The sequence below is a fragment of the Caretta caretta genome, chromosome 5, assembly GCF_965140235.1.
Source record: "Caretta caretta isolate rCarCar2 chromosome 5, rCarCar1.hap1, whole genome shotgun sequence".
Classification (NCBI taxonomy): domain Eukaryota; kingdom Metazoa; phylum Chordata; order Testudines; family Cheloniidae; genus Caretta; species Caretta caretta.
This window is the reverse complement of record NC_134210.1, coordinates 91,948,604-91,963,898: the sequence shown is the minus strand read 5'-3', so window position 1 is coordinate 91,963,898 and position 15,295 is coordinate 91,948,604. Positions and strand designations below refer to the sequence as shown.

The 15,295-nt window shown below is 38.5% G+C and overlaps 1 protein-coding gene across 5 annotated transcripts in view; it reads right to left on the bottom strand.

Annotated features, from left to right (window-relative positions):
- Nucleotides 1-15,295, bottom strand: part of AGTPBP1 (ATP/GTP binding carboxypeptidase 1) — a 143,071-nt gene that overhangs the window by 50,425 nt on the left and 77,351 nt on the right. For 4 of the 5 annotated variants that reach the window (XM_048849808.2, XM_048849805.2, XM_048849807.2 and 1 more), the window contains exons 18-23: nucleotides 12,151-12,238; nucleotides 11,202-11,346; nucleotides 9,916-10,069; nucleotides 8,954-9,134; nucleotides 5,692-5,821; nucleotides 3,931-4,062 (exon numbers count right to left, since the gene is read on the bottom strand). In XM_048849808.2, the coding sequence (XP_048705765.2) occupies nucleotides 3,931-4,062; nucleotides 5,692-5,821; nucleotides 8,954-9,134; nucleotides 9,916-10,069; nucleotides 11,202-11,346; nucleotides 12,151-12,238 (830 nt within the window). The remainder of the gene's footprint in view (nucleotides 1-3,930; nucleotides 4,063-5,691; nucleotides 5,822-8,953; nucleotides 9,135-9,915; nucleotides 10,070-11,201; nucleotides 11,347-12,150; nucleotides 12,239-15,295) is intronic. The other variant, XM_048849810.2, reaches the window with a different exon arrangement.

Here is a 15,295-nt window from a genome sequence, read left to right as displayed (position 1 = left end):
AATTCCTCTATTTTTCACGTGTACAGCACATCAATTTGATATGGACTTGGTGACCTATTCAGATGATATCATTTGTAATGTTCTAACCAAATAAACTACAAGCAATAGTCAAAATTGCCAGAGTAAAAAGTTATATGTACAAAGGCTCTATTATGAAGAGACTATTCAGCAACATTTCAGCCCAGCACACTGAAGCACTGAGTACATTATATAAACAAACTGCCTTGGGATTATACCACTTGGGAAATAATATTGGTGTAGAATTTATTTAAACAAGAATACTGGAGAGTGATTCTCATACATGATTTGAAAATCGTACCTAATAGTAGAATAGCTTTTCAAATATCAGGTGATCTCCTAAGGCATCTGTTCATAAAAATAAGAAAACTGGGAGCAGCTGTATTAAATTATGCCAGAGATAACCACTCACCCCACAAACCTCAACTGTTAAATTTAAAATATGAGGTTTTGGTGTACATATAAGTGCTAAACAGCATTTGGTATCTTCAATTCTTCAGTAGCTGGAAAATATTACACTTATTTCAGCTGTTCACTTGCAGGTCTCTCTCTCTTTGACCCTGATCCTTCACTCTTGGAAAGTTCATAGAAATGATTTCACTTCAGTCAAAAATATGTTGCTACATGTGACAGATGCAAAAAAGTTATACGTTTTCAACTTATTTTAATTTGTTTGGCCATATGATAGGACTACTCTCTCCATTTCTAGCAATATGGACACACTGCACTTCTATAAAAATTCTGTACCCGTTTTAATTAGCAAATGGTTCAAGTGCTGATATAGACTCAGGGCAGACATTTCAGCCCTCGTCAAAAAACTCAAAAGGCTGGTCTATAATACTTACATTGTTACTAAAACTGGTGCAAATATCTGAAATTTCATAGTGCAGACAAGATTTAAGTGATTGAAGTGGATAATGAAATTGTAAATAATCAGAGACACTTAAGAAATTGTAAGGGAAACAATCCAGTAGCGTTTGGGGGTCTTTTTATGTCTGAGCAACAAAAAGCATGCATAACTGTTTGCACTTGTTAGATTCATAACTAGCTATTTGCATGTACAGTCACCTGATCAGTGAGCACAACTGTAAAGAAAAAAGTAGGTATGCAAACAGGTGCAGATATTGGGCCTCCTTAAAAAAAAGTCATCCTCAAAGTAAAAAGAAAAAAACAACTGTATATATTTGTGATTGCCACAAGGTGGCAGTGAAACTACACAATAAGACTCTTATTTTGTAGGAAAGATTGTTTTACAGTCACTGTGACTATGCAAAAAAAAGTTATTTTGAACTCCTAATTTAAAAATCCTTATCAAATGGATTTATGCAGTAATAATGCACTGGAAAAATATTACACTGCAAAAATTACGTTAAAACATTATGGTTGCAAATTCAAGCACTCAAAAATTAGGAAATGCCAGAATTAAGGCTACCCATGCAAACGTAATACAGCCCCCTTGCGTGCATGCAGTATGAAACAGTCTAATTACATGATCATAAACGACTTTCCACAGGACCTCTGCCTCTTTCAGTGCACAAGATGAATGGTGCTCATGTAATGAGCAACTATTCAGTGTTCCCAGTCTCCTTGCCCAGACAGTGCCAGTATTCCACTTGGCTCCTAGTTGGGTCTCAGTCTCCTCCAATCCACTGGGTCCTAGTCCCAGTCTCCTCTCACCCAGCTCCCAGTCAGATTCTCATTACCCAGCCAACTGTAGACTCCCTCCACCCCAACTCCTAGTTTTCCCCTCATATCCTAACCCTGACAGTCTCCAGTCCCAACCCCCACCCCTCCCCAGACTCCTTATTCCAATCTATGTCCTCCCCTTCCCCGCAATCTCCCACCAGGTTTCGCTCTTGCTCCCTCTGCATTCAGATCAGGTGCCTCTTCCACACTGCCTAGGTGTCAGCAGGAGGGGCACAGAGCCAGAGAGTTTCCCAGCTCTCTGTTCCAGGGTCTGGACCTGGCACAGGCTGCAGCAACCGAGAGTCGCAATTACAGAGACAGTTCTGCTAATCTCCTCACAGCCCCAGCCTGGAGCAGGCTCAGTGCTCATGGAATCTTCTGGGAATTTAGCTGTGAACCTCTAGCAAGTCTTTGTTAAGCATGTGCAAATTGCACTCTTTCAGAGATTTATAACTTGGGCAGATTTTCAGGGGGATCAGCAAAGTCACATCCTTGACACAAAGGGCTTCTCCCGACTAATTTCAAGACTCCACTCCTGTTTAGGAGTTTCTTTAAAAAAAAAAAGGGGGGGGGGGGAGGGGGAGGGCGGCTAGCAAATTTAGTATGAGCAGAATATATTTTCCCTAGCTTCATTATCAAAAATGGCTCAACTCTTTAGTCTGAAATTTTCCAAAATAATTAAGACCGAGGCAGAGATCCTCATGGAAAATTTCAGATCGAATGGGCAAAGTTTTGTAAGCAAGTGAAAACAGGATCTAACTATGGGAAGTGTTTGGCAGCCTTAATAATAGGCAATGCTACTAGCCTTGCCTGTAATAATTGATCTAAATCCATCAATTAAGTGAATAATAAAGAGTATGACAAAAGTGTTTGCTATATGAAAGTGATATTGAAGCGTTCATAATTCTGTTCATAATTTAACATTTTTCAAAAAAATCTACAAAAGTATTGCTTAGTTTGTTAGTTCAGTTAATAATGTTTTGAAAAGCTGAATTACTTCTACCTTTCACTTTTGTTTAATGAAATAGACAATTTTTTTGTCTTGTTTAATTAGAAGAATAAAGATAAAACACTCAGCTATGTCAAATGAAGGATTATTTAATTGTTATTTTGTGACAGTTGACTCTCTTGTCTACATCCCTCCTTCTCAGAGTGTGTTTTTCTTTGTTTCCCCTTCCTGGCTACATGACAGTAATCTAATCCAACTGTCTGGCACTCCCTGACATATAAAGAGTATTCCTCTGACTAGCACAGGTTAAGTATCACAACATAACTGATTACTTTGTCCAAATACCTCCCTAGATTCCAGAATACTTTTCTGTTTTCAGAAGTTTACTTGGTTTTTTTCTTCCCCCATGACAGCAGTCCCCCTTACACTTCCGAATTGTCTTAGATGATGAAACCAATTAAACAATGTCTCTTAGTATGTATAGTATTTCTGAGGTATTCTGTGGATGAGAAAGTAGGGAAGCATATGGAATGCTACAAATACTGAGGTAATTATACCTATAATAAAACTGACTTTTTTAAAAGCTCAACAAATGTGATACCTGTTCTTTTATAGTTGAATACTATTATTCTATAAAATATTCGAGAACATTCATGAACATAAAAATAGTGATAGTTTTAAGTGGGCATGGAGTGTTGTAAAGCAGCATGCTGCGTATACAAGGTTGTGGAAGTTATTTGAAAAAATGTCTGAAAAAATAATCTGCTACATATTATGGAAGTCAGGGAATTGTTTTTGTACTGTGCATGCAAATTGTACAGGGAGACTGTAATCAAACTCTATACAATGACACGGTCGCTCAGACTTGAGAACAGCATAAACAAGGAAACAAAGTTGCCCATGCCGCTTTCCAGAGAGAGAAAAGTAAAAGCAATCAAAAACTTTACTTTCCAGTTTAGATCCAAAAATTATATTCATCAGGAACACCTATCTGTGCGCCTGCATGTGTCTTACTGCATGAATCCCAAAGCATAAATTGTTGTATGTTGCAGATGCCCCACACCATCTCCTGTACCTAGAGAATGGCATAGCCTAGGGACAAGCAAATGCCACCTATTATTGTGGATGAATACTCTGACAAAGCATAAGTACATAAACACCTTTTCCATTTTAGACCAGATTAACATTGTTCTTATTGGGGGGGTGGAAAGTAACATGAGGAAATCAAGATATAATTATACTTTCACAACTTACTTGAAGGTTTAACTTTTACTCACCCTATAACCAAGGTCCTCAATCAGGTCACAAGAGGCAGCGCTAACATTAGTGTGCCACACTGTCTCTTTGATGCTGCAGCCATACATGAATACATTCTTTTTACGAGAATGACCATGATAATCACAGTAAACCTACAAAAATTGGAGAAATTAAAGCAATGTTTTAAAACAGGTCTCAGCATCATATATTTCCCCCACTTCTCATCCTAATTGTATTCGTTTACATATACTAAAAAAACAGCATTAGCAAATGAAAGGCACATTATACAATCAACCTGTTTATTAAGAAAGCATAGGGTTTTTTTCCAGCAAATTCAGAGTGCATGACTTAACATTTTTATCACAGCAGAAGCAATAGCAGCAACCACTAGAGTTAAGTTGTTCAAACTCCTGTTCTCATTTGCTCATAATTTCCTGAAAAACTCATCTGTCAGACAGAAACTTGTCTTTGCCAAAGCTTTTCTTATTTTTTAATATTTTACTCAATCTGTGCAGTCATTTTTTACTAGGAGGAGAGCGAAAGAAACTACTCTTCAACCCTATTTAACATTTTTTAAACTTTATCTACAGCTGTAATGGCTGGGGTTAAAAAAATTGGCATAAAAAGAATCCTGCTATTGAAGTACCTTTGAGTGTTCTATTAAAAATAAGATGGTTAAATGGAGTTATGAGCCTTTCAAAGCTGCATGCACACTAGATTTTTGATGGACTGAACATTTTTCCTGAACTCAAACCACACAACTAAGGAAGATTTTGTTACACATATATGCATAGCTAATTTAACTGCATACTGAAAAGTAAATTGAAAATGTGCATGGAGTGAGGGAAGAGCTCTACACTCATGTGCCTCCTATAAGGATTAGAGCTCCTCTCTTCTGAACTTCCTAAGGAGAAGATGAAGTGAGCTGTAGCTCACGAAAGCTTATGCTCAAATAAATTTGTTAGTTTCCAAGGTGCCACAAGTACTCCTTTTCTTTTTGCGGATACAGACTAACACGACTGCTGCTCTGAAACCTAAGGGGAAGAGTGGAAAGAGGAAGACCGAAAATGGCTGGGAGAATCCAGTCTCTCCCTTCCACATTAAACCCTATAGGGACACCATGATTTGACCCTTGGGTCCTGATTCTGCAATGACATCTCATTGGTTTCAAAGTGATGACTCACCAGTACAATATTATGTATATGCACACATTTCGGCAGGATTGGGAACTTATGTAGTTATGCACATATACTGTACAATATAAGTACCAATGTGAAGTTTAGGCATATTGCATATGTTCCAAATTGCTGTTTTATAAACTCCAACTAAACCATTTCCAAAGAAAATTTCAAACCTAGCAATGCAGCACACGTAAAACTTTGTGAATTCAACTGTTTTCGTTACTACAGCTGCCTTAAAAACAAAACAAACCCACCCCACTCTCTGATGTTCAGAACATGAGGCTTTTTTCTACCCTCTAACTCAACAACGCCTGGAAACAAATGCTAGATACACAGTATTGAAAGGCTCAAGAATTAATCAAAACTGGGGAGTTATAATTAAATATTTTTGTAGCATTAACCACAGTCATTGCTCTTGTTTAATACAACTGGAAATAGTTCCAGAAATTTCTGATGAACCCTCCAAGTCTCATTTGTAAACATGTGAAGCAGTTGCAAGGGCCTATACATGTATTTTCTCTTAGAGAGAGCGAGACAGTATCTATACAAAAAGCTAAAATGATTCTGAAATGCCTATTTTGGGCAAACACACATACTCACCAGAGGCAAATGTTTTATAGCAGCCAAATATTGTAGTAAGCCCTTGGCATGGTAAATTGTGGGATGAAGGTCTGGGTTTGGGTTTTGCCACTGTCTGTTCAAATCCTCCCCACTTAAAGAACAGCGATGGCTATGAAAGACAAATTTATAAAGAAATGTATGTCTCACAATATAACCTTACTTTTATTTTAAAAGTTACCCTCACTAATTTAAGTTTTGCCTGTGTCACAACTACTCAATTTGTGTGGTCAAGTGAGATTTAAATTCAAGTTTGTATTAAGAACATTTTTTATTCTTGCAGAAGAGTTAATTTAATGGTTACAAATATATTTTACTTGGATCAGCTAAAATTAAAGGGAAGTAAATTTTTATTTAAAGATATTTGCCTACTTACTTGCTCTGAGATTAGAGGAAGTAAATTTATCTGTTGTGAAAACTGGATGCTTCAATGTGTGTGATAAGCTAACAGATTCAGTTCCAAATTTATAAATTCTAATTTTAAAAAAAAATAATAGCCTTTTAAATTTAAATTTTTGTAAGATGGTCAATGATTTTATTGTTCAACCTTTTGGCCTAGTTCATGATCTTGTGACCATAATTTGTCTACTCAATTTAATATTTTGGAACTGCTAAATAGACAGTCAACTGTCAGCAACGTTCAGTGATAGATTTGTTGAGTCTGTTGAATTTTTCTAGAATTCTTCATACTATTTGCTAATTTGTGGAAAGATCCCGATAACCATGAAGATGATCAAATCAAACCTAACTGGATGGGAAGACTGGTAACTTCAATGGAATCGTATTCAGCTCAACAAGAAGAAAGCATGACTGTGAACCTTTAAAATAGTAGCTTAAAAGATAACTCATGTACCCTGTATACACCATCACAACTCCAGAATCCACAGGACTTAAAACAAGGCTTTTGTCTCCACCCCTGCTTTGACTGACAATTGACAGGGATATGGAACCCATCAGCCAACATACAAGGCCCGTCACAGGCAAGCCTGGTAGCATTCAGGAGACCAACTAGCTAGTAGAAGACTAGCAGAAACCAGGAAGATCAGTGTCTACAGCAAGCAATGTTTCAGAAAGACTTAAGTAGTATTGTAAGTTTAACAAGTTCATACAGCCATTTTAAGTGTTTTATTTTAGATTTTTGGTTTTCAATCTACAGAGAGACATCCTTGGCATTCATGCATTAGCAAGAGTTTTTAACCAGTGAGTGATTGCTGGAGTGTCTGTGAGTAGGTATGGCCGAAGGGACAACCGAGCAGCTGTGAAGCCCACAGGGGCTATTTATGTTCCACATGTCAGCACCTTTAAGAAACTTTCTGAGCAAGTAGTCACACCTGCTGTCATGTTTACTAACTAAAGAGTAATTATAGATTTAACCTCAGAAAACTATTTCCACCTAAATTCTTAGTAGCCGAACGTAGTAAGTTGACCTTCTCCTAGAATTCCTTAATAAAATGATATTGAAACATCTGTGACCATCCTTTTGGGAATTGGGTGGCAATACTAATATTAAAAGAATGACAGTGTGGAACCTTGTGGTTAAGCCTTAGTGAATTAAATTGGGAACTGTTTTTCCCCTGCTTTAGTTCTTTTTTTTGACAAGGTGTTTGAATATGAATTGACTTCCATAACTCCCTTCTAGCTGAGACAGATTATAAATCATCACCTTTTCTTGCATTAGATGTAAGGATTATTAATTTTTCAATGAGAATGTGTAAAATGTGTTGGATTTTGACCTTTTTATTTTTAATTTGTAATATCTTTGTATAACATATTTTAGTTAGTAGGCTTAGTTAATAACAATATATAAAATTGTGTCAATTTGGTGTTCTTTAAGCCAGAAATCTGGGGACTTTAAGAAATTGAGAATTTAGTGCAGATAAACAGCACATCCTATCTACTGTTCTACCAAGAGATATTTGTGAGGTGTATATGTGCATATGTAAAAACTATGATAAAATAGGTTCTGAAAAACCATATTGCAAAAGCAAGTTCTATGGAAGGTACTTATTTTTATAAGGTGCCACAAGTACTCCTGTTCTTTTTGCTGATACAGACTAAACACAGCTGCTACTCTGAAACCTATTTTTATAAATGCAATTTACAAAAACAAAAACACAATATTTTAATAGTAAAATTCAGAGAAATCAACACAGAGATAGCATTACGTTCTTGTATAGGAATACATTTGCACTACTGATTCTTCACCAACCAAAAAAAAAAAAAAAACCTAGGAGACAGCTTTGTGAGAAATCTGGATTCATTACAGTATATAAACCTTAACCTAGGCTACATATTTTGGTCATAGTTGAATTACTTCACTGCTAGCCCTCCATTCCGACATCTGTGCTGCAGTAGTGTTCTAACATTCCAATGAATTTGTGGCATACCTGGTACACATGACCTTGATGGATGAGGCTATGGCCCCATCACTATGTACGCTGCGCTTCCTTTTCCACTCTCACTGGCATAAGCCTCCCTATTAAATTCCATGTTACTACTTGTACCCAGGGCTGTGACTTAAAGCCACAGTTAATTCTTAGACAAAAGTGCCATCTCAAATCATAGTCACAGACAGCATATAGAAAGACTCTACATTTAAAAGTAAGTTCTTCACAGTCTGGATCATGCAGGCTCTTAAAATTACTAGTACATATGTTAAGAACCTAAGAATGGCCATACTGGGTCAGACCAAAGGTCCATCCAGCCCAGTATCCTGTCTACCGACAGATGCCCCAGAGGGAGTGAACCTAACAGGTAATGATCTAGTGATCTCTCTCCTGCCATCCATTGCCAAACAGACAAACAGAGGCTAGGGACACCATTCCTTACCCACCCTGGCTAATAGCCATTAATGGACTTAACCTCCATGAATTTATCCAGTTCTCTTTTAAACCCTGTTATAGTACTAGCCTTCACAACCTCCTCAGGCAAGGAGTTCCACAGTTTGACTGTGCACGGAGTGAAGAACTTCCTTTTATTTGTTTTAACCCTGCTACCCATTGTTTGACTGAAGAAAATCAGGAAAATATTTTGTCAGTAAGATTTGTATATAGTAGTTTTGTTAACTAGCAAACCACTCAAAAAAGGACTAAAAATCCAAATATGAAAAATTAAGTATGAATACTGATTGTATGTTAATTCTGGAAAACTACTGCATTTTTATTTTCAAGACTTAGACGTTTTTATTACAAGATATAGAAAGATCTTTTATTAATTGTACTTCAGTGAGCACAGTTTAACTTACTTTCCATTGATGACACCATCTGGGTTGAGCATAGGGACAATTTTAAAAATATAGGATTCTCGTAAACTCTGGGCAGTGGGGTTGTTACTCATAAGATATTCCAATGTTCCCTTCATAACCCAGCTTGCATTAGTCTCTCCAGGATGAACACGAGCAGATAAGAAAATGTAAGGACGATTCCCTAAAAGAAGCATTCACAAAAATTGCAAGATGTAATACAAGTAAATTAAAATAACAGTTTGAAAACAATAATTAGCTCGAGGTGGTGGATGGTGATGTACAGTGTTTTTCAAAATGTATTTGCATCAATTTGGGATGAAGTATGACAGGATTTTAGCATAAATATTGATTGTTACACAAGTGCCTCAATGGATTTTAAGTTTAATGCAACATGAAAAAACAACTACATAAACACCATCTGTTAAAAGAATTGATGATTGGTAACTTACGTGATCTAATTTAAATTCCTCTCTTCATAAGATTAGGAGAAATTCAGAAAAAAATGGGGTGTTTTGGAGGCCACATGGTGGTACCGTCACGCGTCCTTATGTGATATTTATGAAATGGGCTCCATGGAAAATACATTTTTTGCACTAAAAAGAATTGCTATGAGATCATGAAGAACGCTAAAGAATGAGGAATTAGGGACTGTATTGAAATAACATTTTAAAAAGTTTAGCGTAAGAATAAATCTTGTTTGACAGTAAACAGTACTTTTTTTTTTTTGGAAAGAAAAATCGTGTTTAGAAAACATGCAGGTCCAAAATTTATCTTTAACTACTCAAGAATCAGGTGGAGTTGTTTTGTTTGTTTTAAATGTGAGCAGACCAACCCCTGGCAATTTCATGAATATAACTGAGTTTTGCTATTTTTACAGAATTCCAGACAAATGAAGCATCAACATTTTTAGAAGGAGCTAATATTACATAATTTTAAGTGGATCAGAGAGAATTTATACTTACTGAACTGACAGATATGTTCATAGTAATTCGACTCTGGCATGGCTGTGATAGTGACTAAAGGGCAGCTGTTCCCAGACAGGGTCTCACACAGCATATCTTGTCGAAAATAGATCTGCTGAGGGTTGTGCATGGATTCCAATTTCTGAAGATGCATCTTCATCCCCAAAATGATGAAAAGGTACTTAAGTCCTTTGCAATTTTGTATATGACAAATAAAGATTTATTTAAGTATTTTATTTTTATTGTTCCAGGTATAGAAGATAATTCTCCCATCACTACTTTGGCCATGAAATACCTTTTAGGTTTCCAGTACATCTACACCTGAATAATGTTTTCTTTTGTATGGAGTGTTCTGAGTCTTTCTTAAACGTTTTTTGGAGCACTTTCTGCTTCTTTGCGCCACCCATTTATTCTGTTTTCTACCAGATGATACTCCCTCAAGGAGCAGCCACTTGGTTTGTGAATGGGCCCAAATGATCAGCCTCATTCAATATTGATCTATTCTATATGTTGAGTCCCAGATCTGCTTTTGTTAATATAACCAATGCTGCAAATTCTAGTTAAGCATCTCACTTTGCTTTACAAACATTAACAAAGCCTCACAACACCCCAGTTTCACTCAGTTCATTATCCTGAAAAGTCTCCTTTTTAATACTTCATAATCTTAACCTTAGTAGTTCAGATACATCAATAATGAGCAAGGTGTAAGTAGACAGATAAGATATGAGAGACAGTGTCAAATTAGTCTAGTTCTATCATCTTAGCCATGTATGCCTCATCAAACTCCCCCTGAAGTCCATGAAAAAACTCCCAATAGACTTCAACAGGAGATCTACATCATGGTAAACAATGTCATTCTAGGCAACTTTACAGGAGTTATATCCAGCTGTCAACTTTTATCCATACTCTCCTGCTGTCAGTGTTTTCAATGCCTTTTGGGGGAAGGAAGGGGAGAGAAGGGAACATCTAAGTCAATTACTGATATAGCTGTAATTCCTATAATCATCGGATATACTGTATAGGGAAAATGAAGATCATGTCAAATTTCTCGAAGTTTTTGTTCTAAAGAACAAGCAAACCAATTATATATATTGTAACATACGGATTCCTTTCTTATTTGAACTTTTGAGGAGAGTGTTTTATTACTTTTCAACATACATGCTTTCATTTATGTACCCTTTTCATATCTATGAACTAATATTTAGAAGCAAGCAGTGTTTTCTCATGGAAAGAGATACAGTAATATAAATGGACATCCAAGTAATCCAGTTCAAGGATTCGCTCACCCTTAAAGTTGAATACGTGTATGGATAGTGGTAAGCAAAGTAGCAGACATCATCCTTGTGTGGGAAGTTCACGGTGAATGTAATTGTGTAATAGGATTTTCCTTTCTGACCACCAGCAGCAATTGAACTTCTAGCAAAGTGATTCCTAAAAGTGAAGTGAAACCATCATAAAAAAAAAAGTGTTAGAGATTTGTAGATATTTTTGCTACATCAGATGTTATCATTTCTGAACATATAACAAAAACCCTCTGGCTCTGAGAAGTGAGAGATCACATGATGGTTACACTTGTATGCTGTTGTGTACACTGCTGCTACTACTGGTAGTAGCACACTGGAGTAGAAATGGTGGGAAATTTTAATGGGGTGGGGGTAGAAGGGGGAACCAAAACAGACAGCCATTGAACAGAATGGATGACAAGTGGGGACCCTACAGCTCCTCCCACGACAGGGCCATTTGTGAAAATATGCAGTTTTCCTGTTTTACATTCTAAAGATCTCGCCAATAAAAAAAAAAAGGAGTGATACCTAGAAAGAGGTTCCATCACAGGATCCCAAAGAGAAAGTCAACAATACCACATTCAAAGTATTAAAGGTATTAAGGTTAAATTCTTAATAAAAATATGCTTAAATATTTATATACACAAGTTATTGAATTCATACAATGTTCCCAGAAAATTTTATCAACATAGCATTAACAAAATACTTAATTTATTTTCTAAATTCATTTGTCAACATCTAAAACTAAATATAAAATAAAAAATATAAAAAATAAAAATAAAAAAAAAACCAAACAAACCCACCACCACACAACTGCTTTGCGATAGAAATATTACAAGTAAATTACCACAATTTCATGGATGTGCTTGTTCTATTCATGTAAATTAGATTTTGTTCTAATCTTCAACGTAAAACAGATTTGCTTACCTCCATTTTTTGTTGGCATACTTACTTGTAGTAACAAATATCTGTCCCAACACGAGTCCACCATGGCCTGGAATTTAACGCCTCCTGAACAGAATACATGAGGGGCTGCATACCTTTAAGAAAAATGCATTAGATTTTTATCTTAAGGTCATAGAATTCTGTTTGTACAGTTAATGAGCAGTTGATCACATCTGAATACAGTCTCATGTGAGCACACTATATTCATTTTACTTTTTATAGAAGTCGAACCTACAGAGTCCATTATAAAGATTGAATGTCATACCGTCTAACTAACAGCCAAGAGACATATTAAATGAAAAATGACTCAAGATGAGCAAATGAAGCGGTCAAGGTTCCTTCCCCACCTCTGAACTCTAGGGTACAGATGTGGGGACCTGCATGAAAACCTCCTAAGCTTACTTTTACCAGCTTAGGTTAAAACTTCCCCAAGGTGCAAACTATTTTAATAGAAAGATTTTAATAGAAGTAAAAAGTAAAAAAGAATCACCTCTGTAAAATCAGGATGGTAAATACCTTACAGGGTAATTAGATTCAAAACAGAGAATCCCTCTAGGCAAAACCTTAGAGATACAGACAGGAATATCCATTCTATTCAGCACAGCTTAGTTTCTCAGCCATTTAAAGAAATCATAATCTAACGCATATCTAGCTAGATTACTCACTCAATTTTAAGACTCCATTCCTGTTCTGTCCCCAGCAAAAGCATCACACAGACAGACACAGACCCTTTGTTTTTCTCCCTTCTCCCAGCTTTTGAAAGTATCTTGTCTCCTTATTGGTCATTTTGGTCAGGTGCCAGTGAGGTTATCCTAGCTTCTTAACCCTTTACAGGTGAGAGGATTTTTCCTCTGGCCAGGAGGGATTTTCCCTTCCCTTTATATTTATGACAGAAGCATAGGTCAAAAAGACTAAATGTAATTTAAAAATAATGTAGTGGCACGAATGGACACTAAAACAGTAAGAACCTGGATTTAAATCACATCTAACCCACTGTCACTATAAAGTTTCATAGAAAGTCGCAGCCTTCTCGTATCTCAGGCCACACACCTGAACTGGCATGTGAGCAAACCTTCAGTGCATAGCAGCAGGGTCTAAACCAAGGGAGGGCAAACTACGGCCCGCAGGCCAGATCCGGCCCGTGAGGGCTTTCAGGTCAGCCCGCAGGATTGTCAGCCTTGTGGCTCAGCGGGGCTAAGGCAGGCTCCCTACCTGCCCTGGCGCTGCTCCCGGAAGCGGCCGGCACCACGTCCCTATGGCTCCTAGGGGTGAGAGGCAGAGGGCTTTGTACACCGCCCTCGCCTGCAGGCACCATCCCCTGCAGCTCCCACTGGCTGGGAACTGGGAACCACGGCCAAAGGGAGCTATGGGGATGGTACCCACAGGTGAGGGCAGTGTGCGGTGGAGCTGCCTGCCCTGCCCCGCCCCACCCCACCCCCAGGAGCCACTGCCGGACATGCTGGCCACTTCCAGGAGTGATGGGCCCAGGGCAGGCAGGGAGCCTGCCTTAGCCCTGCTACGTGCTGCTGCCACCCTGGAGCTGCTCAAGGTAAGTGGCACGGGACCGGAGCCTGCACCCCAAACCCTTCCTGCACCCCACCCCTCTGCCCTGAGCCGCCTAACCCCCTGCCTTGAGCCTCCTGCCACACTCCGCACCCACTCCAGTACCCCAACCCTCTGTCCCAAGCCCCCTGCCACACCTCGCCCTCCTGTCCTGAGCCCCCTCCTGTATCCCAACCCCTTGCCCTGAGCCCCCTCCTGCACCCTGCACTCCCTCCTGCACCAGCCCTACATTCATGGCCCTGCATACAATTTCCCCACCCAGATGTGGCCCTTGGGCCAAAAAGTTTGCCCACCCGTGGTCTAAACAGAGCAATTAATATGCAACATGTTAGTGTGCTTTAGATCACAGTCCCATAGTATGCATTACCCCACTGAGCAGACAAGCCTGCAGTCAGTTTGGACTATCCAGCAACGTCATAAAAATCAAAATTTGCTAATGAATAATTAGGAAGCAGATAATAGGACTTACTTTGTTTGAGTCCATTATTTGTTAAGAATAGTCCACTTAGCTCTAAGAGGAATTTTACACATTTCATAGCAAGGTTTCAGGGAAAGGATTATGACTTTTGAGTTGCCAGAAGTAGTTTAGAAAAAATCTGACCAAGAAGTTTATGTGGACAACACATTGCAAAGACCCATTATGTGTTACGTATCCGGTCTTACTCCAACTGATTCTCCACACAGATTCCACTCTGGATGACTACTAATTGCCTAGGTTTTTTTTAGAAGTGAACTATGATTGTCAGATAGCCCTACCCAAACTAGTATCTGACCTGGAAGCTTGTATCAAGGAATAGCGAATGATAAATGTGTGGCTCAAGCTCCATGTTGCTGTTCTACCTATCGCTGATACTGGGAAGTGAACTAAGCAGGCCACCAAGGCCATTTGAGCCCTAATAAGTCTAGAGGGATCTTCCATATCCAGATTGTAACAAGTCTTGATATAGACCAAGGCCCACTTAGCCCTGGTCTACACTACAAGTTTAGGTCAAATTTAGCCACGTTAGATCGATTTAACCCTGCACCTATCCACACAACGAAGCCATTTTTGTTGACTTAAAAGGCTCTTAAAATCGATTTCTGTACTCCTCCCTGAAGGGATTAGCCCTGCAATCAACAACATTGCTGGGTCGAATTTGGGGTAGTGTGGACGCAGTTTGACGGTATTGGCCTCCGGGAGCTACCCCAGAGTGCTCCATTATGACAGCTCTGGACAGCGCTCTCAACTCAGATGCACTAGCCAGGTACACAGGAAAAGCACTGGGAATTTTGAAATTTAATTTCCTGTTCGGCCAGTTTGGCGAGCTCATCAGTAGAGGTGACCATGCAGTCCCAGAATCGCAAAAGAGCTCCAGCATGGACCGAATGGAAGGTACTGGATCTGATCACTGTATGGGGAGATGAATCTGTGCTATCAGAACTCCGTTCCAAAAGACAAAATGCCAATATATTTGAAGAAAAACAAAAAATCTCCAAGGGCATGATGGACAGAGGCTATAACAGGGACCCGCAGCAGTGCCGCGTGAAAATTAAGGAGCTCAGGCAAGCCTACCAAAAACCAAAGAGAGACAAACGGCCGCTCCGGGTCA